At 43.4% G+C, this 26,330-nt stretch overlaps 1 protein-coding gene across 1 annotated transcript in view; it reads left to right on the forward strand.

Annotated features, from left to right (window-relative positions):
- The window catches only part of LOC137637028 (uncharacterized), a 190,338-nt gene that overhangs the window by 143,309 nt on the left and 20,699 nt on the right, over nucleotides 1-26,330 (forward strand). The window contains exon 11 of the mRNA XM_068369337.1: nucleotides 21,438-22,298. Within this exon, the coding sequence (XP_068225438.1) occupies nucleotides 21,438-22,298 (861 nt within the window). The remainder of the gene's footprint in view (nucleotides 1-21,437; nucleotides 22,299-26,330) is intronic.

A 26,330-nucleotide genomic window follows, 5' to 3' on the forward strand; every position in this document is an offset into this window, starting at 1 on the left:
GGCAGATCCCACTAGCAGAGGAAGACCAAGCTCTTACAACATTCATCACGCCCTACGGTCGGTACCGCTATCGTCGTTCACCCATGGGATTCAGCGCTTCAGGAGATGCCTACTGCAGGAGAGGTGATATCGCTCTTCAAGGCATCCAACATTGTGTCAAGGTTGTGGATGATATCCTTGTATATGATAAGGATTATTATTCTCACTTATGCAGGCTCAACAAAGTTTTGTCTCGCTGTAGAACTCATGGTATCACTTTAAATGCAGAAAAGTTTGTTATTGCTAGCCCTACTGTATCTTTTTGTGGGTATACGTTATCTGAAAATGGAATTGCAGCCGACAAGGAGAAAGTTCGAGCTATATCAGAGTTTCCAAAGCCAGCAAATCTGACAGATTTAAGGTCATTCATGGGCCTTACTAACCAATTAACAGAATTTTCATCCAATCTTGCAGCTGCAGCAGATCCGCTTCGGCCGCTAATGAGCCCTAAGAGATCCTTCACGTGGACAGCAGATCATGATGCCGCCTTTGCCAGTGTTAAAAAGGCTCTCTCTCAGCCACCCGTGCTGGCTCATTTCGACCCGACGTGCCCCACTGTACTACAAACGGATGCTTCTCGTTTATATGGTTTAGGATACGCACTTCTACAAGACCATGGAGAAGGCCGTTTCCGCATGGTCCAATGTGGTTCAAGATTTTTGGCTGATGCAGAAACTAGGTGGGCCACCATTGAGCTAGAATGTTTAGCTTCAGTTTGGGCTATGAATAAATGTCGCCATTACTTACTTGGATTGCCCCATTTCACATTGGTGACTGACCATAGACCCCTGATACCCATCTTGAATACATATACATTGGATGCAATAGAAAACACACGTATTCAGCGTCTGAAAGAGAAAATTTCACCCTATATCTTCACTGCAGTATGGCGTAAAGGCAAGGAACATTGCATCCCTGATGCCCTTTCACGTTCCCCGGTGAGCCACCCAACACCTGAAGATGATATGTTAAATAGTGAAACCCATCTTTCTCTCAGGAGTGTTGTAGCCAAGACTGTGGATGCAATTTCAGAAGCGAAGACATCAGATACACAAGATCTTATCTTGGAAGAGATTCGCACCGCAGCACGTGAGGACCCCTCGTACACAAGACTCCTCCAGAACGTTGCCAACGGATTCCCCAGTCACCGTTACAATCTCCACAATGACCTACTACCCTATTGGAAAATAAGGGAGGATTTATATACCGATGATGACCTTGTCCTATATGGTAGCCGAATAGTAATTCCCTTAGCTATGCGACGCAGCATTTTAAGACGCCTTCATGACAGCCATTGTGGAGTGGAGGCGACTAAGCGTCGGGCTAAGCAGACTGTATATTGGCCTGGTATTAATTCAGACATAGCAAATACTGTCCATGCCTGCGAGCCATGTCAGATAATGCAGCCAAGTCAACAGCAGGAACCACTATTATGCAACGAAAACCCCTCTCGCCCCTTCGAATCAGTATCGGCTGATTTCTTCAGTGTTGCTGGGAAATCTTTCCTGGTGTATGTAGACAGACTATCTGGATGGCCTGTAGTTGTAAAATTTGGTACCAATACTACAGCGGAAGTAACAACACGACACTTCAGTCACATCTTCCGAGACTTAGGTGTTCCAGTAAGGCTGAGGACAGATGGTGGACCTCAGTTCACCAGCTCAGAATTCAAGAATTTTCTTACCCGATGGGGTGTTCAACATGTGATATCCACACCTTACTATCCCCAAAGTAATGGCCATGCCGAAGCAGCCGTGAAGAAGGTCAAACATTTTATCCTAAAAGTAGCACCTTCTGGGAACATCGACACCGAAGATTTCGACAAAGGATTATTGGAAATACGGAATACTCCTAACTATGCTGGCCTTTCTCCAGCGCAGATATTATATGGCCAAGCCCTTCGATCATGCATCCCAGCCCATGCATCATCATTCAAGCAGGAGTGGCAAGAAAAAGCAAATGAATATGACCTTCGTGTAGCATCACGTACAGAAGCAGCCAAAATAAGGTACGACAGCCGTGCACACCCTTTGGAACCACTCAAACTCAATGATAATGTCCGTATCCAAGACCCTATCTCCAAGCGATGGGATAAGACTGGCATTATTATGGGCATCGGTAGGTCACGAGACTACCATGTGAAGTTACCCTCAGGAAGAATATTATGGCGTAACCGCCGTTTCTTACGCCCTGTACCTCATTCTCCTTCACATTTGCCTGACGAGACACAGCAATCTCCAAAGAAGAAGGATGTTGTCCCTGCTACTAGTCAACAACAGCAAAGTGGCACTCAAGCCGAGTATCGGCGTTCACCGAGACGCCATACCCGTTCATATAGCTCATTGAACGCAAAGGGGAGGGGGAGGTGATGGATTATCATTATAATTATTTCCATATATATGATTACTGTATCATTGTTATATGTACCTTTATTGCTAATACACATTCAGCATATATATTGTGTTAGGAATACATGTATGCAAGTATTCTCGTTTATTGGAGCTTAGGGAATACTATGTAGCATTTATATTATCTCATGTGGCATGCATTTCATATTTTAATTATCTGGTATTATTGCAAGAGTCTTTCCCGTAGCCCGCCACTGTTTACAGCTCCTCCAGTGTATTACGTTTATTTTGATTACTTTCACTTATTATATGGCTTAAGAACTTACGAAAGTGTTTCTGTGAAAACCTTATTTATTTTATATCTAATAATAACTAAGAGAAGGTTTATTGTCTAAGTTAATTTTCACAACAAAAATGAGCATAAATCTTCTTCAAAGCAATCAAAATAGAACTTTAAATCTTGGGATTACATAGTAAAAGAAATATAAGTTTCTCGCTGACTTTCAAATGATTTGGAATCGACTTCTAATTTCATAAAATACACACTGGGAGTCATTTACATGACTTAGATTATAACAATTAAAAGAAACTATTGGACGTCTCATAGTGTCTCGATGTCTGCCATGGTTGAGGTAGGCTTACCATGGCAGGTGGGCCTATTGATGGTTGCCCACCTGCCATGGTTGTGGTAGGCTTACCATGGCAGGTGGGCCTATTGATGGTTGCCCACCTGCCATGGTTGAGGTAGGCTTACCATGGCAGGTGGGCCTATTGATGGTTGCCCACCCAGTTCTGGGCCTTGAACGTAACTGGCCCTCGACTCACTCTGAGTATTTTTATTTCCCCTACATTGCTCGGTGGTCTGAGAGCTTGCAGTGGCAGGTGATGTAACCGCACCAGACTGGTTCTCACTTTGTGCGTCCCCGCTCTTCGGTATACCTGTTGACACGGAAACAGATTCAGTACACGTGTGCTTGGGTTGTGCTTGGATTAGCACATACCAAACAATGAGGAAAGCAGGTCGAACTGCTTCCCACACTACCCATGGATCAGGGAGACAAAGTCATAGGTCGGCAATATCCGCCCTACTTCTGGCGCATTTACTATATGTTTTTGGCCTCTATTTAAAATTATTTGTTTTTACATGACATGATAGGTGTAGAACAGAAAAGGGAATAAGAAGATTTAAGCACAACTGCTTCCCCCTCATGTTCTTCCTTGACATCTTAGAGTTGGCCAGTCCTCTTCCTCTTACACCTTGTATCCTGCCCTTCTTTCCTTCCCTGTTGGGCTCTGCTGGTGGCGATGTAAGGAAGGGCAATGGTCTTAACCAAACTTCGGGACAAACTTGTGAGGAGTAAAGTTTGACCCGTTTTTCCGCTGAGAAACTGGTAGATTCCGTAGTGACAGTGCCCCGAGAACATTATGGCCGAAGTTTAGTTATAAAGGTACTCCTTCCATATAGAGAAAGCTGTCAGCTCTTGGTTGCTCCTATATTGGTGTGGCCATGCTAGTTGCACCTGCTGGTGCCGCCCATTCTGTTGCCCCGACACGATCATTCCCGGGAGCTGTCTGTCTTTGGGACATAAAAAGGATGATCTTGTCTCTTCCCAAAGTGCCAAGGAACATGCAGAAGAACTACGTTCTCTGCTGGATCATTTGTCGCTTGAATGGAAATGACGTAAATTGATGTTTTCTGGTGGGGAACATGATCATAATTCAGAGCTTTAATGTGGAAAGCGAGAAGCTCCTGTTGAGCAAGCCACTGTGTGCGGCCACACGTTTTCTGGGGATTTCTCCCAAGTGCACCTACTGGCGTCAACATGATCTCCCTTTTAGCAAACATTCACAAGACTTCAGTCTTTCTCCTGTTGCTACATGTGTTAGCCAAACTGGATTGCAAACATTTTATGCCTCACCAACACACCTTGCATAGTAGATCTGATGGATGGGATCCTGTCTATGCTCTCTTTTACACCAGCTCTTAAAAACCCACCTGTTCGTAAACTTGCCGTGTTCTTGCTGTTAGGGCTTCTGAATTTCTTCCGGCACCGCACTCTCCTGAACACACCATCTCACTAATGACTGAGCATGCTGTGGCTCACCAGCGTGTTCTTTCTCTCCCAGCTACTAAGTGTGCTAGTAGTTCTGTATCAATGGATGATGAAAGAGCAATACAGCTCACTCATTGCCAGGTTAGAGTGATTACTGTAGTTAGTTCCCTATCATACGATTGTGATTACAACCAGGATAGAGTGATCTCTTTGGCGAACAAGTGATCACGCTAAATTCTTTTAAGATTCCAAAGATGAATAGCAATATTCGAAATTATTCTAGTACACTCTCAAGCCACTTAGTAAGTGTTCTATTCAATACTGTTAGAGAAAAGGCAATTTCTCTGAGTGAAAGATAGTTTTTTTTGAGGAGTTTTCTCCCTTGGTTCCAACATAAATTTCAAGACAGGCAAGTGGTCTACTGATAACAAGCTCTTTGGAACATATGTGTGCTGACTCCGAGAGAGCTATGGATTCTGGAGTCATCTTGGGCTCAACTTCATCACTCGCCCCATATCACGGACTAATGGATCTCATGCACAGCGAGGCACACACAGTCAGTAATGCCAGAGTGAATCTACCTTAATCAATTTATTTTGGTATATCTCAGCAGTAGGGTGTTGTTCTTCAATTTTCTGTCTTGCAAGAGAAGCCATATGAAAATCCACTGATTTCTCAGTTTGATTACTGTGAAAAGGGGTAACTGCAGGGGTACGTAGAGTTTCTGGTTTGTATGTACTGTACTAGCGCTTATATTAACCCTGGTATCATTAGTGTGAGGTGAGCTAGTGGCTAAGCTTGCAAGTGAACGGCGTAGACTATCGTTTTAAACCTGATAGAAACGATCACCCCCTCAGAGTTTAAAGGAATCATATGATATGCCATGTCATCAACATAAGTAATGTGAGACTAGTGAGATGATCTTACTTTAGCGATTGGAGGGATATTAAGATCAAGAAAACCCCCTCTGTCTTCTGCCTCTCAATCTAGTTGTTTTATAAGAGCCACTACGATTGTGATTTGTAAGGTTTAGCACCAGAAGGAACAAAAGTATGCACAGATTTCAAGGCTCTTTGTGAGGCTTTTGAATTTGTAGAATGCAGCATACTTTCAGAGTACTTGCTGAATGAAATGTTATTATTGTTAGATTGACCTTAGGGATTAGGTTAAGTTTAGCAACGGATTGTGAAGGACCAGAATTATCATTATTAAGAGAGGATACACTGGACTTCTGAAGTTTAACAAACAACAAGTTTCCTTTTACGCTTTGAACAGGTAATTTGATCAGCAGTCATTAAAGCACACTTGTTCCTTCACTAACAAATCTTACGTTATTTATGTGGAAATACTTTCGGCGGAGTTGGAAGTAACCATTAGACTAAAAGTGCAAGGTGGCAACCCTATCTAACCACTATAATGGGTTAGTAGGGGGTAGCTGGTGGTTACCCCAGGCACCTAACTCCACTGACAGCTCGGTGAGCTGCCTCCCTTTTTGCTTTTGGCTGGTAGAGAACAGATGTCTCCACTCTCTCCTCCTCAAGGCTTAGCCATATAGGTACAGTAATTGCTTTACGCTCATACTTTTTCTCCTAGAGGTGTAACTGAGTTTTCTCTCTGATGCTCCATTGCAGAGTAATGTTGCTGTTTTAGATGTTGACGTCATTTACTCTTGCGAGTTATTCGGAAGGAAACCTTTTCACTGATAGCGCCTCTCGGGGGAACCTCTCCTGTCCGGGAGTTGGGTTTGTTCCTTCTGGAGGGGAAGAATTTTTTTAACTCAATGTTTTTTCTTCGCCGCTTACAACTGACATCGGAGTGTAAAGTCAGTTACTACTGCTGCAGCTGACGTCTTAGCTGTCTACGAGGTCCGCCTCCCCTTTGCCCTTCCGACGGCCTCCTGCTGACGGCAAGTGATCTCATCGTCACCCGACGAGCCCCAATTTCTCTCTTACTCCCTTCAGGCAACGTTCCAGCCTGCATGTAGAATGTTCGCCTGCTGCAGATCATGAAACTACAAACGATCATCAACCCATGGCCAGCTCACCATCTGCTTGCCGATTGCCAGGACGCGAGACAACACCTTCTCGATCTCCTTCATGACCTTCACCACATTCCGGACAACGTTCAAAGTACCATCACAGAGATTACTCGTGATCTCAGCGCTCTTTATCTAGAAGATGCTCTCACCCCAGCTCTAAGCACTCGCGCCAGAAAGACCGCAGGTCATCACAGTGTAGGCTCTTGTCTTCCAGATGTTTTTATTCTGATCACGAGTGCCCCGCTCACAATCACGAGCTGCATGCTCACGGTCTGGTCATCCTTTACATTCAGATCTTCCCGGACAGTTCCATCCTGTTCGTAATACTAGGCATGCAGTTAATTCTAATAGTCTGGCCTTCTCCATCATGAGGCTCAATACTACACAGTACTGTAGAAGTTTTATTCCAGCTGTGACCAAGTAGACTTCTTAATCGGTTAGTTAAATCAGTAGAACTTCAAAAGTTCAAGCTTGGAGCAAATTTTTTTTATGTTAAACAAGCTGACATAAGTCATTTTATAGTTTATTTATGAAATACTGTTATCTGTTTTAATGTTTTTAAAATGTTTTATTTCAATTGGTCATTAGTTCTTATATAGTTTATTTATTTCCTTATTTCCTTTCCTTACTGGGCTAGTTTTCCCCGTGGAGCCCTTGGGCTTACAGCATCTGGCTTTTCCAACTAGTGTTTTAGTTCAGCTAGTAATAATAATAATAATAATAATAATAATAATAATAATAATAATGATAGTAATAATAATAGACGCTCACGATCACGATCTAGACGCTCGCGATCTTGAGTGAGACACTCAGGATCATGAGTGAGACACTCAGGATCATGAGCTAGGCACATACGATCATGAGCTAGACGCTCACGATCTCGAGCCAGACGCTCACTATCTCGAGTGATATGCTCACGATCTCGAGTGAGACACTCACGATCTCGAGTGAGACACTCACGATCACAAGCTAGACACTAACGATCACAAGCTAGACACAATCTCTAGCGATACTCTCACGATCACGAGCGAAACGCTCACGATCATGAACAAGACACTTCTCTTCATGAGGCAAATGCCCTACAGATGTCGGTAGCCTCCTGTTTCCGGGAAAGTCTTCCTCCAGCATGAATTGGATTCGTCCATTCCTGTCTTTTGTTCAGGTAATTCCTTCGGGTAAAAACCAGAAACCAGCCTCGGCTTCATTTCTCAAGCAAGACCTTATGTCAACCTTCAATTTAAGATAAAGCTTGTTGACGGGAGACAGAGAGTGCTGCCTGGAGGTTTGCCTCCAAGTGTGGGAACTTGCCGTTCCGAGGGAGAGTCTCTACCCAACCACTGTTCGGCAATCTTCCTGCTTGCAAGGAGATTTGCCTACAGAGGCAGATGATGTTTGTTGCTCCTGTTTTGATTTCTCCTTCCGTGGGATTCCTTTGACGGGAATTGAATGCATCCTTCTTTTCCACTTTGGAGCAAACCACGAACTAGACACTCATTTCTACAAGGTAACACTCACATCCTCGAACCCCACGCTCACCATCATGAGCTAAACGCTCAGGATCACGAGTTACATGCTCGTGGTCACGATACCAAGCTAAACGCTCATGATACCAAGCTAAACGCTCACAATTACAAGCTAGACACCTCACAATCATGAGCTAGATGCTTACGTTGATGAGCTAGACGCTCACATTCACGAACTAGACACTCACGAGCTCTTGGGTGAGATGCTCACTCTCACTAGCAAGACGTTCATGATCACAAGCGAGACGCTCACAATCATGAGCAAGACGCTCACAATCACGAGCAAGACGCTCACAATCACAAGCGAGACGCTCACAATCATGAGCAAGACGCTCATGAGCACACTAGAGATGCTTGCAATCGTAACGCCGGCGATCGTAAACAAGATGATCCCAATGGCGAACAAGATGATCTTGATTGCGAGAGAAACAAAACATGATTACGAGACGCTTACGGATGTGAGTGAGATGATCATGATCATGATCATGAGTGAGATGCTCCCGATCGCGAGGCATTGCTCTTCCCTATGAGGAAGTTGATCCTCCACTTTGTTGAGCGCCAACTTTACCAATCGTTAACTTGCGTATCTCCAGGCGATCACCAGTTCCCAGTTTGCCGATTGTCAGATCTCCAATTGCCGATCGCTAGGTTTCTGATCTCCAATTGCAGATCATCACCACGTCATCGCTGATCATAAGCTTTACGATCGCCGATCGTCAGTTCTACGATCGCCAATTGTCAGCTATACGATCGTCGATCGTCACTGTGCCAATCGGCGATCTTCAATTCTAGTTCAGCGATCGTCAGATCACTGATCACCGTATTGACGATCGTTCAACAACCGATCGCTGATCACTAGCTCGACAGTCGCCGATTGTCAACGCTGATTGTTAACCATTGATCACAGATCCCTGATCCCCCATCACGGATCACTGATCTCCAATCTCCGAGCACCTTCCTAGAGCTGCGATCCCTGATCACTAGCTTGCCAATCCCCAATCGCTAGCTCACCGATTCCCGATCGTCTGCTTGAAGCTCGCATACCGCCATGCCGATCATTGATCCCCTGCTCGCAGGTCACCAGTGCTCTGATTTGGCAGATCTCTGATTTGGCAGAAGGTAGCTATTCGTTCTCACGCGACAGTAGTTCGCCTTTCACTTGCTTGCCATTCACTGTTCGGAATCTTGTGATCACCACTAAGTCTGCTCTCCTCTAGGCTGCTAAAATCAGCAACCTCTTCTAGCATCTATAGTTTAGCCCTGAATAGTTTGCCTTACAAGGTAAAGCTCTGAAACTATCCACTCTGTCAAAGATCCTTCTTTTGATCATGGGCTTCCTGAGAGGGAGCTGCTCCCAAGAGCGTCTCTTCAGAGAGTGCTCTCACCTAGACGACAAAGATTGTCTCCTCTCCTCGTTCTTGGGCTTACACTACTTAGTTAACCATTCCCCTCACGTAGAGTTGAAGGAGTTCAACATAGTTTTTCTTCTGGGAACCTAATCCTGCCACCTTCATCGACGACTGGGATAATACACAAGTGCAAAGCTCAATGAGCCTCACCCTTTGGGTTCTTATTTGTTATCTCACAAACTGGGCTTCTTGGGTTCCCAAAGTTTTTCATATATTTCTGCGAGATTCAAAGAACCCGCATGAAGGTGGCCTGGTTTCCGCATCAAATCTAGCAAATTTGCTGGCATTCATATCTCATAAACATACTTGCTTTGCCTGCACTTTGTTCCTACTAAAGAAGGGCTTACGGACCAGGTTGCTGCTTCGGTTGCTACCTCCTCCCTTGTTGTCCCGTATAGTTAGGGCTAATCACAAGCCAACTTTGTTTAGATAGGAACCGCACTAGTTAGCTAGTCTCCTGCAGCAAATCGGATATCGGACATAGTGGGGTAGGCAGATCCCTTGAATTTATTCCTCCCCTTGCATCGGGAGGCACAATTCCACGGGATTATTGCCCCACCCCAAGTTCTCTCCTTAAAGAATTGAATTCAGTGCTGTCTGACGTGACAGCTATAGCAACTTCATTGCTACAATTCAGGTTGTCCCTAGATGGGTGACTGACGAGAACAACAGAGGTTGTTGGTATTTTGGGTGCTCCATGTCTCAGTCGGCCTATGTGCCCTCAGACCTTCGTGTGAACACATTTAACCTTCATCTGTACAATCCTTTTCCGGGGAAACATATTTGCCTAACCCTTCATGAAACTCAATCTTGTTCATAAAGTCGGACAATGGCTCCCTTCCATAACCAGAGCGCTCCCTTCGGCCGGCGTTATTGGAGAGGAATATCTTCCTTTCTCATCTTGGAGTGAAGTTTTTTCAGTAATGGAAAAACCCCTCCCACGACCTCGAAATATTTGGCTCATGCTTTTTGCAAAGGACAGAGAGCCCACATCTAAACTACAGGAGATACTCTCTTGTATTTCCCATCTCCCTTTAGGAAATTGGAAGCGGTCTCATTTTTTCATCCCGATTTGAACATCAGGTCTTGTGAGAAGACGCAGTTTGTCAAGACACCGCCGAGCTTCGTCGATCAGAAGTTTCCAGTTTTAGTCTCTCCTTGTGAAACGTATTTAACCTTCAAACCTTGTCATGCGAGGGAAAGGTTTTGCGATCAAGCAGCATGGCTTCCTGTACAGGATCGACCCTGTCTCCAAGACTTCAGACTACTGACTGATTCTAGCAGTCTCAAGCTCCTCCAAGACATCTTCAGTTTACCACGGTCTGAGAATTGGAGTAATCTAAGAAAAGACCTGACTGTCATATCCATTATTGGTATCTTAGGCGTGGTTATCCGCCTGCTGAAACTTCCGCATGTTCGTCAAGGCCTTATCAGTCCCTGTTGACTGCGACCTCTTCAGGACTAGCCAGACCCGAAGTCCTTTGGCACTAGGAATCGTCCTTCCTTCTGGTTCTCTACGAGATCTGAGCAAGAGACTCCCCTGGTAAATAGGCTGCCAGACGTGAATATCTTCTAGGGAGTCGATCTCTTTGGTTTTCCTGGATTTGACGTTCCTGTGAAAGCATCAAATAAATGGGGGACGAGGCCTCATACAGTACCACACGTCCTCAGGCCTATGATCAGAGCACGAATAATATCGTCTCTTAATCTTCTATAAGGCATCCTCTTCCCTCGGGAAGATTTGCCTTGGGGGATGGTAGTGATTCGTCTTTCCCATTTGCGGGAAACACTTTTGCACCTACGTGGTCTCCTCTTTTGGATATCCTGTGCACGGGTTTGGATTTTATCCAATTCACCCCTTTCGCGGGAGACTTCCTCCAACGGCCTCTGTTTAGAGGCCCTCCTTTGGGGAGCAGAATGGATATCAATGATAGGCATTGATCTTCTTCCGCCACCGAGCAGGTCTTCTTGGCCGTCTTGCCTCATTAAGAGACTGCTAGCTCTTTGAACTTGCCTCCCGGCAAGACGAGTAGCAAGACTCGTCTTGCCTAAAAGACACGTCACATACAGTGACAGGTCTACAACATCTGAGAACCCATCATGGACTTTCTTTACGACTAGATGCTCCGTAGTGAGGATTGGTGAATTTTGCCTCTCTTCTCAAGGCATCTATTCCATGATAGATACTCAAAATTTCCATCGAGAGGAATCGCAATTGTTGCTCTTCCCATAGTTTGAGCCTCCTTACCTGTTGTATGGTAATAAAGCCTCTCTACTGGACATGGGTTGCTTTCTTTGGTCCCCGGTTGCCCTCCCTTAAAGACCTAGGACACCTAGAAAGCAGATTGTCTCCTAATCCTAAGGACAGGTCTCTCCATGTGTGGCCTTCAGCCAAGAGAATAGGCATACCCTTTGGGTTGCCCCCATAGTCTCTCATGGGGAGAAGCTAAGTAACGTCCTATTTTTTTTTTTTTTTTTTTTTTTTTTTGCAGACAGCTTAAACCTCAAGTTCAAACCTTCTGGACTGGAAACCCTCCACTTCGTGATCAAGGCTGTTACGCCATTGCTTAACTTGAGGCCATACCTTAAGGAAGATGGATTAGGTTACTTCAAGGGTACAGCATGTTTCGCTAATCCTACGAGGGTCAAAGGGAGCTCATCAGAATTTCATTCCTGACTGGGACCCACTGGGTCATATACCAATCATTGAGTCCTCTTTTTCACACGAGTTATTAGATTGAGGCCAGACTTTAAGGTAAAAACACAGGAACTCACTCCAAAGGTTCAGCATGCTTTGCTTACCCTAGGAGGGTCAAAGGAGACTTACAAGGATCTCGTTCGTGACTGGGACACACAGGGTCATATACCAGTCATTGAATCCCTCTCCTCATAGAAGTGACCCAGAGCTCATAACGTTTAGAAGCAGCTCCTTTGTGACGCAGACTATGCCAATGTGAAAGCATTTCTGACCTTCACCTCACCCTTCCTGTAAGATGTGACCCATGGAACACGATACGTTTTCTCCATTGGTTCTATGGTGGTTAAACAAGTGAGTTAAGAATACCTCGGGCTCTCTGTTGGACAAGCAGCAGAAGGTTGAGAGCATTGGTTACCCGGGGTAAGTTTTGGATGAATGAAAGCATGTCTGGCTCTTTTCCTTTCTTCATATCCCTTGTGTAACCTAGTATAATTTAGTATGGTTACATACTAGGACTCGTCCCCAGTGCTTTCCGTGAGGTAAGCATTGGGAAACGTCTTTATATATTATGTGTAATATTCCTTAGAATATGCTTATTTAGACGTTCATATGCTATCTCTCACAACCGCTTAGGTTGCTCAGGCTGCTACCATTCTCACTTTGTATTGATAAGTGAGGTGGCAAAGTTTTCCTCTTGATACAGTCTAATACTGTACTAGGCAATCCCGGGTCAACGACTTAAGCCAGTAGTCAGACTTACCACCCACCTAAAGGTGAGTCATCCACATAAATAACGTAAGGTTTGTTACTGAAGGAACAAATGACAAATTTGGAAATAATTTATATTTTTCCCTAAATAATACAAACCTGTAGTTATTTATATAAATTGTCCTGCCATCATGTCCCCCTAGAAGAACTGCCTGTAATAAAAAAGTGAGGCAGCTCACCTAGCTGTCAGTGGAGATAGGTGGCTGGGGTAACCCTCCAGCCATCCCCTACCTACCCACTATAGGTGTTAGGTAGGGTTGCCACCTCGCACTTTTAGTCTAATGGCTACCTTCCAGCTCCATCGAAAGTTTATCCACATAAATAACTACAGGTTTATATTGTTTAGGGAAACATAAGTTATTTTCAAATTTTTCATTTTTTCTTTAGAGATGCTGATAGTGAAATGCACTCTTCACAACAATTATTGAAATCATAATATTGCCTCCTACACAATACACAAAATGAATGTGGATCATGATCTCCCAGAGATAATGCCCATGCACATTCCAGCTAATAATTGCTAACTGAACCAGTAGAAGATATCCTAATGAGTAGTGTGTCAACAATCTGGAGAGCTTGTGATCACTGCCAATCGACAAAGGAAACTGGAGACAAAGAGTATCTGCTGTGTCACCCTTGGCTTCTTACCACTTACTGTTAGGAGGTTCCATTTGGAAAGAGAGGCTTTTCGAGGCCAGTTGCAAAGAGAATGACAGGATACCTCCGGGAGTCATCTATAGCCATATGTTAGTCAAAGTGATCCGTCTTTTGTGATTGGTGTCGTGGGCAGGGTATGACTCCCCTCAGTGCCTCTATTCCAACGGTAATGAGTTTCTGTTCTTCCTGAGGGAGGAAAAGCTCTGCTCAGAGTCTGCGGTCAAAGGCTATCACTTGGCCTTGAATTTTGCTTTTTGATAGAACAAAGTTAACATTTCCTCCTTGATGGAATTGCCTCTCATACGGAACTTTAGGCACACGCGCTTTCAGTCAGAAGTTAGACTGCCTTGGAATGTGGTGAAAGTACTGCATTCTCTGAAAGGAGCGCCCTAATTACCTCTTCGTCAGGCATCAGATCGTGACTTGACACTGAAGATGGTTTTCTTGCTAGCACTGGCTTCTGAAAAGAGTCAGTGAGCTACACGGTCTCTCCTACGACATTGCCCATTCAAGGGGTTAGGGGGAGGGGACACTCAGTTTTGTGCCTAAGACTCAAAATCCGGCTGTAGCGTATCCTAGATTTGAGCCCTTCTGGATTGAGAGTCTCCTGTCTGTAAAAGATGATCCAGATCACCTGCTATTTTTCTTTATAAGGGCACTGAGGAAATGCCTTTAAAGAACTGCCAGAGGTTGCCTTCAGATCAGCAGGCTCTTTGTGAGCTTGGGGAGAGTAAAAAGGAAGGTCACAAAGAACTCCATCACTTCCTGTATCAGACAAGTGATCGAGAGAGCCATACAACCTGGCTACTGACGGTCTGGTCGTCGACCCCGAGATCACAATTTCAGGGTACTGCAAGTGGTCGTGTGGAAACGGCAAACCACGTTCACCAGCCACTACCTGCAAGACATAACCCACAGGACCTCGATACTTTCACCTTAGGTCCTGTAGTGGCTTCACAAAACGTGCTTACTAGCACTTCAGCTCCTTTTTTTAGGACAAGTAGCAGTCGTTTGAGGGCAGATGATACCAGTAAGTCTAGAATGGATGTGTGAGTGACTGGCCACGTCCTATTTCATCCTCCTCTCTCTTGGGGCTCAGCATCTGTAGAACTTTGCCAGCTGACCTGGGCTAAATGCAGGTGGGTACCATCATCCCTGGTGTAACCTAATATATGAATATATATTTACTATGCCCCACTCTTCCTAACAAAGTGGAGTCGGGAAATGTCTAAATAAAGTGCAAAGTTTAGCTCCAGAATTACATTTACCTTTTCAAGTCACATTACTAAATTCTTTTACTTAGCACGGATTGCTCAAGCCATTAACCACAAGTGTTAACAAGGTGTCAGGGGGACCTATAAACAGCTTCCTACAAAGCAAAAAGTATAAACCTAGGGTCAGTCACCAGCAACTTGGGTTTGAACTTCCATCTACCATGGAATGAGTCTCCACTGTAAAGAGCATAATGGTTTGTATATAGTGTCGGAACAAATGACAAATTTGGAAATAAATTGTATTTTTCCTCACTATACAAGCCAGGAGCTTTTTACACATACTGGTCCCACCATCACTTTCCCCTGGAAGTCTTGCCACCATTGCAAAGTAACAGTTTGTTACCAGTGCAGGTGTGAGCTGGATGCTCGGTTTACCCCCCCCCCTGCTAACTAGCGTAAGGTAATTACTCCTTGTAAAAGCTTAACAGCTGGTTTCAGCTATTTCCAAAATATATCTCAACTGTAAAGAGCTCCAGGGTTGTATAGTTTTGAAAAATACAAGTTATTTCCATATTTGTCATATTTGTTGTATGGAGTTAGGATTTCAAACTGTCATCTCTCCACGAAAACTATGTCTTTTCTTGTTAATTGCTTAGTCACAGATGCTTACAGATCTACGGGGACCCGAGCATTTGCACAGACATCCAAACTCAGGCCTTGCGTCAACAGTACGTTAGTGCGTTATTACATCACACTGTCACGAGCGAGGGAATGCAACCTTGCGACCACCTGTTCACCAGAAAAGGAGAGCACGCTCCACAATAGGGGTCTTTAGGCTTCTACAGTTGACTCTTTCTTTTAGAGAAGGCATCTGGAGGTTAGAGACCAGTCATTGACCTCTCCTCCCTGAACAAGTTTCTTCAACAAACATCGGTCAGAATGGAGATAGCAGACATGGTCAGACAGTCATTTAGACCTGAGGGCTTCATGATAACACTGGATTTAAAGGATGCTTACTTCCAGATTCGATTCAAGTCCATCTGTCTTCAAGAAAGTATTCAAGAATCATCTTACACGATCGGCAATACCAGTTTAAGGTGCTTTTTTTTCAACCTGTCCATAGCACCTCAAGTTTTCACAAGGGTTTTCTCCCTGGTGTCAACCTGGGGTCACAAGAACTGCATTCGTCTGTTAAGATACTTGGACAACTGGCTAATTCTAGCAGACTGGATGGCAACCCTTCTACACCGAGATCAACTTCTGGAGTTTTACCGTGATCTGGGGATTCTGGTAAATCCTAAGAAGTTATCCCTGCAGCCCCCACAAACCTGATATACCTATGAATGCTACTAGACATCAGACTAAGCAATGTTTTTCCATCCAAAGGCAAAATAGACTGTAGAATGTGGTAAGCCCCTTCTTGCTGCTGGACTGGCTACCAGCACATCGGTGACTCCATCTAATAGGCCACCTCTCCCCGGAGTGTTTGGTGACCAATGGACGACTATGCATACAGTCTCCAGTGGGACCTGAAATTTAGTTGGGCCCAGCACAAGGACCCAATGGACCTTCAGGGCCCAAGAATTAAGAGAGACCAGAGGTGGTGGGCATCAGATACCAACCTCCTCAAGTCATGGTTGTAGATCTTCCCTCTTCCTCTTCCCTCTTCCCCCTGGAATTGGTCCTCTTCACAGATATCAAAAGAAGGGTGAGGGGGCTCACCTGTGGCATCACACAGCCTCCAGACTCTGGTCCGAGTCCAAGTGACATTGCCACATAAACCTGGAAATGAAAGCAGCTTTCTGGCTCTCCAACAGTTCCAATAGTTTCAGTATACTCCGTGGTGTTGATGAGCGACGACACCCCGGTTGAGGTTATGGAAAAACTTTTTACTTGAATCATGCAATGATATACAAATTAATGGAGACAGGGTAAATTAAAGAAATCGTTTAATTTATATTTAATTACAAGTCAAAATGAAATAGAAAATTTATAACTGACGAAAATAAAATTTAATCCCTTTGCTTGAGAGAATCCTTGTCCTTTGTGCACTGTAACCCTTCCAAACCGTGCTATATTCTTGGAGAGATGACCTTACGCTAGACACCACTCCAGCACAACATGGTCACCACTGAATTTTTCCATAACCTGACAATTACAATGAAATATCTATAATAAAGGTCATGGCCATCTATGGTTTAGACTAAGGCGTAAGCCTTAAATGTTTTTACTTAAATGTAAATATATAAAATGTAATAAATTAGATAGCAAAGACCGTAATATTCTTAGTATTTAGCTAAGTTTTAGGCTAGCCTGATACAAATTTAAAGTTATTTACTAGGTTAAATGCCTAGCTTAAAATTTAGTTAAAGTTTTTTTCCAGTGCTTAGTCTACTTAGCCAATATGTAAGCAAGCTCAATAGCCCAGTCTAAAGTTTTTAGAAGTTTTTAACGTTAATATATGAAAGAACTGAGTTACTCATTAGCTTAAATTGTGATGCTTGAACCTCGGTAAGTTTTGCCAAAGTTAACGAGATAATAACAGTGCAATGACAATCATAAAGTTCCTTCTAAATATTACGAACTATCAGGTAATATTTTATAGGATGTGCAAGTTAGGTTAATGAACCGACTAAGTTCATATATAAGCAATTTGAAAATCGACTGAAACACGCGTAAATGTAACTTGATTCTTACCTCCAAACTGCTTAAAACCCGTCTCCTTTCTCTCCCCAAATCCTTCGGTAGTTTTATTGAATTTCGCCTTCATCTTCAATGGCAGCTGTCCTCGGCAAACTTCTTAATAGTAAATCTTCATATTTATTACACCATTAAGCTCTGTGATCCATGAAGACTATAAGCAGATCGGCTGATACACGAAAACATGTAGGATGGTTCAACTACAGGTCCTGTCGTTCTGGTCTTCGAGTCACAACTGCTCTTCTGCGTTTTGGCAGTTATATCGTCACCTCTTCTTCAAGACATTATATGGTCGCCTCTGCTAAACTTATTTCGTTTATAGCTTTGGGTTTGAAAAGGTTAGTCAAGAAAACATTTACCATGAATCAGCCAAATTAACTTTATGAACATGAACTTTAGCCACAATAAAGTAATAATAGTAAATTTAAATATCTAATTACAACTTGGTGATTACGATTCATGAGAAGTAGAAGGAACTCAAAACATAAACTCATAAATCCCATGCTTAATAAGAAACAAAATATTTTAAAAGGTATCCGGGAGTTTATGTAAATAAAAGAGAAATAACATACTGTCAAGTAAACAATAAATGTGAAATATATCTTTGATATATTTTGTATAGAGGTAACTCTTCACAGCACCCAGGCCAACTAGCTGGGTAAATACTAAGATGGACGAAAGACAACTCGAGGCCTTACCAGCCTGGTTCTTTCCAGGCAAGAGAAATGTTCTTGCGTACAATTTGAGCAGAGCGACTCAGACAGTTTGTTCCAAGTGATCTTTGGATTGTTAGGTACCTAACAGAGTCTTGACTTTGTGATGTTTGCCGATAGTAGACATGTTCACGACGTCATTGAACAACAAGCTTCCAATGCGCTGCTCGCCAGTACCAGTTCCCCAAGCACTTTGGCAAGATGCCTTTCAACAACATGGGGACAACATAGATGTCTACGCGTTCCTCCCCCTTTTGCCTAATATGAAGATTACTCAACAAGGTTAGAGTATCCGAAACCTGACGATGACCCTCGTAGCTCCGATGTGGCACCAGGTAGAAGGGTTTCCAGACCTAATACATCTGTACACATAGGTGCCAAGGGATTTCCCGCCATGTCACGAGCTTCTCAGACATCCACACGTGAAGATTTACCACAAGCCGTAGAATCTCTATAACTTCATGCCTGGAAGTTATACAGCTTCTCATCTCAAAGAGAGGCTTGCAAAAAGGATGTCCTGTTACTTCTGGCAAAGTGGAAGTCTTCTGTGGCTGAGGTAGTGGAACGAGTATTGCTCCTCTCGACATCACTATTCCAGTGATAGCGGAGTTCCTTTTATACTTCTCGGAGGAAAAACTCTTCTCGGTCTTGACGGTGAGAGGCTACCACTCAGCCCTGACCCTCGCCTTTAGACTGAAAGGAAATAATATTTTCACTTCATTGGAATTGTCTATCCTCATACGAGGTTTCAAACGCACCTGTCCTCAGCTGGAAGTTAGACTGCCTCCATGGAACATAGCTTGTGTACTGTGATTGTGGTAAGGAGCACCTTATATGCCACTGTGCCAGGCATCAGATTTTCACCTTACGCTTAAAACGGTCTTCCTGCTCGGCATGTCATTGGCCAAGGGAATCCGTGAATTGCATTCTCTTAATTACAACGACTCCTCTGCAAGGGATTAGGGACAGGTAATGCTCAGCTTTGTCCCCGAGTTGGTTGTAAGGACTCAAATTCCGGTAGTAACGGATCCTAAATTTGAGCCTTACGGATTGAGAGTCTCTGTAATGTAACCGATGATCCAGATCAACTGCTACTATGCCACATGAGGGTGCTGAGGTGTTATCTCAAATGAACTTCAGGAGCTTGTCCCCGAGTGTAAAGAATGTTTGTCACCAAAGGGAAGGTTAAGAGGAGAGTTACAAAGAACACAGTCTTGGTGTGGATTCGTCGAGTCTAAGATTGAGCCTTGAATCCTAACTCTTCCTTTCAATCATGGAGATCAAGAACTCCCGATGTTAGGGGCATAAGTACGTCCCTAACATTTAAGAAAACTATTCTGTGGCGCAGGTTCTACAAGTGGGCGTGTGGAAGCGTAAAACCTTCACCGCCCATTACCTGTAAGTCATAACCTACATGAACCTGGAGACGTTACCCATCTGTCCTTTGGTAACTGCGCAAGTGGTTTAAACACCTTGAGCTCATTGATGAAAAATTAGCAGATGGTGGAGGGCAGACGTTACCCTGGATTAAGTCTGGCATAATCTTTCTTTAATCCTTCCCTCTCTTGGGGCACAGCACTTATGGTACGCTGCAAGCTGGCCTCCGCTGTCTGCAGGTAATAACCATTTCCCTTGTGTAACCTGATATATGCTCGTATATTTGTTACGTCCCCATTTCCCCTAGCGAGGTGGGAATTGGGCAATATCCATTGGTTTGTTCAAGGAAGTCCTAGGACTCTTAAGAATTCTTACTTGGACAAGTCACATTGCTTCGTTATTATACAATCACACAGGTTGCTCAGGCCATTAACATGTCCACATGCAAGGAAGTTTAGTGAGGTGTCAGGTTGATTCCTCTATAAGATCGTTCATAATTCCTCTATAAGATTGTGTATAATATGGAGGAACACCCAGTGTCAAAATTCGGCCAGTTGGTTAGAACTTACACCCACCTTAGGATGAGTCTTCCCTAATAAAGAGCTAAAGGGTTTAGATTTAGTGACAGAACAAATGAGAAATTTGAAAGTAATTTGTATTTTTCCCAAGGATGCAAACCTTGAGGTCTTTATACAGATATGTCCCACCAGCATCTATTCCCCTGCAAGTCCTGCCTGCAATCAAAAGTGACAATAGAACAAAGGTGTGCACGTGTTAGCAGGTTACCTGCTACTAACCCCCTAACCCCTCTCTGTTAACTAGTGTTGGGTAGTCTTATGGCTAGTCTTCCAGCTTTGCCAAAAGTGTATTCCCTAAATAACATCTCAAGGTTTGTATCATTTGTAAAAATACAAACTACTGTCAAATTTGTCATCTTAATAACACTCGTCCAGTGCAATTCAACTTTTGGACAGACTCTCTGATGTGGGAACACAAGCTTGTTTGTAAAAAAAAAAAATAGAAACAGTAGCTGGCAGGGAGCAGAGATGACTATTTTCTGTTGCTAATTTAGGTATACAGTATTCATATCTTATTACTGTGACACTTGGTAGTTTGACAAAATAGTTTGTTTCTCTTCAGCTGCGGTTAGAGTGGTTAAAGTTATCAGCAAAAATAAATAATTTAAATGATCAGCCCTTAAACAATTAAATTCTAATATTTTTTCTAAATTATCAAATCCAAGGTTTTGCATCCCCTTAAATGTGAACTTGCTCCCTTAGTTGGTAACCCCTGCACCAAGGGAATATCGATCATGATCTGGAAAAAATTCCCATGCACATTCCAAGCAGTAATTGAGGACAAAACCAGGGGATGACTTTTAATGCTCATTGTGTAAATAATCGGGAGAACGTTTGATCACAGCTGAAAGTCAGAGAAACTGAAGAGACAAGGATTGTCTGGCACTGCAGTTCTGAGCTTCTTACTATTCGTTTGTTAAAGCATGTACATATTGAAGGGAAAGATGATGGGAAATATGTGAAATTCTAAAATTTTATGGGTAAGTGTCGATTAAACCGAGCTTTTGAAGAAAAAGCAGTATGAACATCAGGGGAGATTTATAGAAATAATCATGGTTTCCTTTTTTCCGATCACCTAAGTAATAATACAGTAAGATTGTTGTTTTTTATTCCTTCATCATATAAAGTGCCAACCCCCTTTAATATAAGCATCAGACTTTAGTCAATATCACAACCCTTTGAATTTCCTTAGTCATATTTAAAGTTAGTTAATATTGCACACATTTTAATGGTCCGAGATATAATGCCCTGTGTTTATTGCATTGATATGATGACTCAACTTACAGAAAGTGTTTTTTAAAATAAGATATTTATATTTCAGGAAGATGATGACTCCCGCCAAAAAGCCTATGAGCATTTATCATCTTGGATACTGAAGTTCCTAAAGAAAGCAGATATGGCTACTATTCAGCCCCCTACAGCTGCTGCGCTTCTAATTGCCCATACCATTATTATGGCAGAGGAAGCAAGAAACCATAGAGAGTTGCAAAATAGTGCTTCTCAACAAGATTCACACAGAGAGGATCAAACTGAAATCCATAGTAATGCAGATGTTAAACCAAGTAAAAAGAAAACCCCAAAGTTTATGAAACTTCTTGACCATAGTTTAAAGCTCTGCAAATTGTGTGTGATGGGTAATAATCCATACCTAGTGGAGCATACATTAAATTTTTACCAAAAGATTGGAGAACATTATTCTATACTTGGTTGTTTTCTGCCTCATGATTTTTTTACAGCAACCTGGACAGTTTTGTGTAGTGAGAATCTTTGGGCAAAAAACACTGAATTAAAGCAGGGAATACAGTCCTCCCTGAATTCCTTATTACATGTAGCCACAGAGGATGACTTTGAAAACATACTTAAAGAGCTCATCAAAGAGGTTCAGATATTACCAAATATTTCTCACACACTTACGATTTGGCAGATTGTAATATCATCCCAGTTAGAAGGGAAAAAGGTTGTCATGAAACGTGTTGCTGAAGAACACCTAACTGTAATACTCATAAACTTGGTGACCTTGAAGAGTTCAGATTTGTCCTCAGATATGTTGTTGTCAGTAGTTGAAACACTGGAAGTTATAGTCAAGAGCCATTTCATATTTTCAGCTCAGAGTAGAGGGCTTTTTATGAGACTTTGTACATCTTTACCACTATTCCCATTACCACTTGGATGCTTTCACAAGGTGAGTGTTGTCATTTATGCACTAATTTTAAATATTTAACTTAGCCGGTGAATATATAATAGCTGCAACTCTGCGGCTCGACAGAAAACACACTAAAAAAACTCGCGAGCGATCGCTATGAAGGTTGCGGGTGTGCCCACCAGCGCCAACTGTCGGCCAGATACCACTCTTGTATGTAAACAAAACCTTCAATTCTTCTCTGTCGACGTTGACGACAAGACGTATCAATACTCGCTGTAGAACCTGGAGTTTTCTCAACATATTTGGTGAAGTACTTCATTTTGGTTTGAGCTTTCGCAGTGCAGGTGTTTTATCTTCATCTAAAAACTTGAACTCGTTTTTGGATAGATTTAATTTTTGATGACAAAGAGAGTATGGACTTTCTTTGACTTTTAAATGGCCGACCCTTCCCTTAGACGGAAGTGTGTTTAGGCTTTTAGCAATTATCTTATCACGTTATAAATTAATTATAGATTTTCCTCTATATATTTTATATCTCACCGCCTTTATTAGGCCTCTTCGATTAACTTTCCATTTATAATAAACATCAAAATAAATTTTAATGATTTGTTTATATGCGACCTTTCCTGAGAGTAGGCGGTCCTAACTTGGAAACCGAAGTTATACAACGTTGAGCCCTTTCAATCGTAAATAGCTTTTAAAGAGCTAATGATTTAAAACTTTTTAAATGAATATTTTTTAATAGATATTTTATGAAAGATTTTCTTTGAATAGTCTTCGTACTGTTTCAAAGATGAACTAACGTTTAGTTTATTTATGCTACGCAGTTTGCGCTCTATCGTTACGATAGAGAGAGAGAGTATGACGGTTTCACTTTGCAGAAAGAGTAAATCGATTCTGACATTTTGTTCATTCTTCTTTCAAAGCTTAAATGTTTTAAATTCTATTTTAAAGGAACTTTTTAATTGAAAAACCTTTCAGTTTTTTCCTTTGGTCAAATAACATGTTTTTTTTTTGACGAAACGTAAGTGGGCTCTTCTCTTAGGTGCGAAATCAAGAGAGAGAGAGAGAGAGAGATAGAGACGGAGGGAGAGAGAGGAGAGAAAACGTTCCGTTCAAGCGGGTAACGTTGTTCTCGAGTTTCTCTCGTCCCTAGTCTCTGTACGGGGAGAAAGGATAAAACGTTTTTAGTTTTTTATTCTCGTCCCCAGGCAATGTACGGTGAGAGATTGAAAACGTAGTTTTGAATGAACTAGTGTTTAGTCTCTTCCCCAGCCACTGAATTTTTTATCTTAAAATATGTTTACTGTTTTTTGCTGGTATTAATGTGCTTGCATTATACGACTGATTTTGCAATTACAACCTTTTGATGAGGGTAGAATTGCGTGCTTCAGGTAGAAATCAGTTTTATTCATACCTGATGTGAATTGTTAAAAGATTCGATTTCAGTGAAATAAGTGCAAAACAGAAAATCGTAGTGATAAAGTGATATTGCGCAAAGTGTTATCAGTGTTGCGACCGAGGGTTCGTCTGTTCGTGCCTGTCGTTCGCCTAGTCCGGGACCTCTTGCAAGCTCCCAAGCCCAGGGGAGAAGTAATGTCGTACGACTTATGGGTTCGAGAGGCCTTGATCAGCGAACAGACGTTCCCTCTATGGTATCGGGTGTATATTACCAAGATCACCCCTACCATAAGGCGAGAGAGACGATTTTCTCCTCGTCATCCGAAGGCTTTTCGCATAAGAAACCGTGAAACAAGGTTTCGAGGCCCTTTAAGCGAAAGTCAGTCCTTTCAGGACAGGTCCAGCGTCCTGGTTGTAGCCATTAGGACAGCTCTGACCCTATGCAGTCATCGGAAGACTGCTCGCCGCCTAACAAAAGCGTCACACAGACTCGGAGAGTCTTTTTGTAGGCAAGGTTTTGCGGTCACAGACGTTACCCTCGTCTCTTACCGCAACCATTTCCGTTGATCTTAAATGGGTTGTACGGCAAGACATGCAGAATAAGCTTGCCTCCCCTATGGAAGACTATTCTGCCGATAAGTCCGTTGAGCCTAGCCGTTTATCTCATCGAGATCCTGGCTTTCAGCCACCCTAACGTTCCTTTGTGCGTCCTGTTGACGTTGGCGTAGCTAAGTCACGTCAGTCAGGTTGTTTAGAACCACACTCGATGCGGTCTCGTGTGGGTTTTCAGCCACATTTGGACGTTAGGCCACTTGCTGATGCTCCTGTTGACGTTCAGGACGTTCGCTAACAATCGGAGTTGACTTGTTTTGACGCTGAGCGTCAACCTCCGCATTCTAGAGTTGTTTTGACTGCTCAGTCTAGGCGGTCAAAGCAGTCTCGAGTGGACACTGTGCGTCCTCACGCACCTGTTGTTGTTGACAGTTCACAGACTGTCAAGCAGTTACATGACGTTGCGTCCTGGTCTCTCGCACCTGTTGTTGTTGACAGTTCACAGACTGTCAAGCAGTTACATGATGTTGCGTCCTGGTCCGCTACTAATGCACCAGTGCGTGTGGACTCTGCTTGTAAAGCATTGCCACCACTGTAGGTCTCTCCCTTGCTTGAGACTCAGCTATTATCGGACAAGGTTCCTTCAGATGAGGAAGTTGCTGTTCCCCCTCCTACTGATATTCCCTTGAGGACTCTGTCAGACGGAGAGGAGCCTAAAGCTGCTTAGCCCTCTATGGACTTTAAATAAATCATGCTGATTTTTAAGGATCTTTGTCCGGATCTTTTTGTAACTGCTGCTCCTCGTTCGCCTAAACGTCAGAGCTTACACTAGGCCTAGCTACTTCGAAGCCGTTGTTTTATAAGCTAGTGCTCTCTCGCTCTCCTAGAGAGCTTTACGTTTGCTAGGCGACTGGTTTATCACCAGGAGGAGTTTGGGGGATACAGCCTTTGCTTTCCCTTCTTTTAAACTGGCTTATAGAGCGAGAGTCTGATATGACACGAGAGAAGTTCTCGGCTTGGGAGTTCCTGCCTCTGCCCAGATAGACTTCTCAAACCTCATAGACTCTCCCTGGCGCCTGGCCATGAGACGCTCCAAGATTTTACAGGTCAACTTCACAGCTGTTTTCGAGCCTTTGAAGTTTTGCTGTACAATTATGTCATGCATAAACAAGGCTTTCAGGGATGGCTCCAATGATCTGACAGCCACGTTCTCTGCAGGAACAAGTCCCTCAGGGATGGCTCCATGATTTGGCAGCCATGTTCACTGCAGGAGTACGTAAGAGGCAAGTGCGCTCAATGTGTTCATTGTCAAGACAAACTTCACGATGAAGTCTACCAGGCTGTCTTGACAGCATTATGGAAGGCGACTGGATGGTCTCTCTCGACCTTCAGGAGGCATACTTCCACATTCCTATACACCCGGATTCCCAACCGTTTCTGAGGTTTGTTTACAGGAATGTGGGGTTCCAGTGTCGAGCCCTGTGCTTTGGCCTCAGTCCTGCGCCTCTCGTGTTTACGAGGCTCATGAGGAATGTGGCAAAATCCCTCCATCTATCGGGGATCCGAGCCTCCGTGTACTTGGACGACTGGTTTCTCAGAGCATCGTCCAGCCTTCGCTGTCTGAAGGATCTACATTGGACGTTGAGTCTGGCCAGGGAGTTGGGACTTGTGGTCAACCTAAAAGTCCCAACTGATCCCATCCCAGATTATTCTATTTTTGGGGATGGAGATTCGCAGTCAAGCCCTGCTCGAAGTCCAACTAATGCTGAAAAGAAAACGTTTATTCAGTCAGGAGTTGGAACAGTCTCGTAGGGACTCTCTCATCCCTGGAGCAGTTTGTCTCACTAGGGAGACTACCCCTTCTGCCTCTCCGGTTCCATCTAGCCTCTCACTGGAACTAGGACAAGACATTAGAGATGGTATCATTCCCAGTCTCCGAACCAATAAAGGCATGCCTTAAATGGTGGGACAGCAATATCAGTCTGAGAGAGGGACTATCCCCAGCAGTCAAGAACCCAAACCACGTGTTGTCCTCAGACGCGTCGGGTTTGGGTTGGGGTGCGACCCTGGACGGTCGGGAATGCTCGGGTCTGTGGACCTCAAGTCAGAAGAGCATGC

This window comes from Palaemon carinicauda, unplaced genomic scaffold (assembly GCF_036898095.1).
Source record: "Palaemon carinicauda isolate YSFRI2023 unplaced genomic scaffold, ASM3689809v2 scaffold5, whole genome shotgun sequence".
Lineage (NCBI taxonomy): Eukaryota > Metazoa > Arthropoda > Malacostraca > Decapoda > Palaemonidae > Palaemon > Palaemon carinicauda.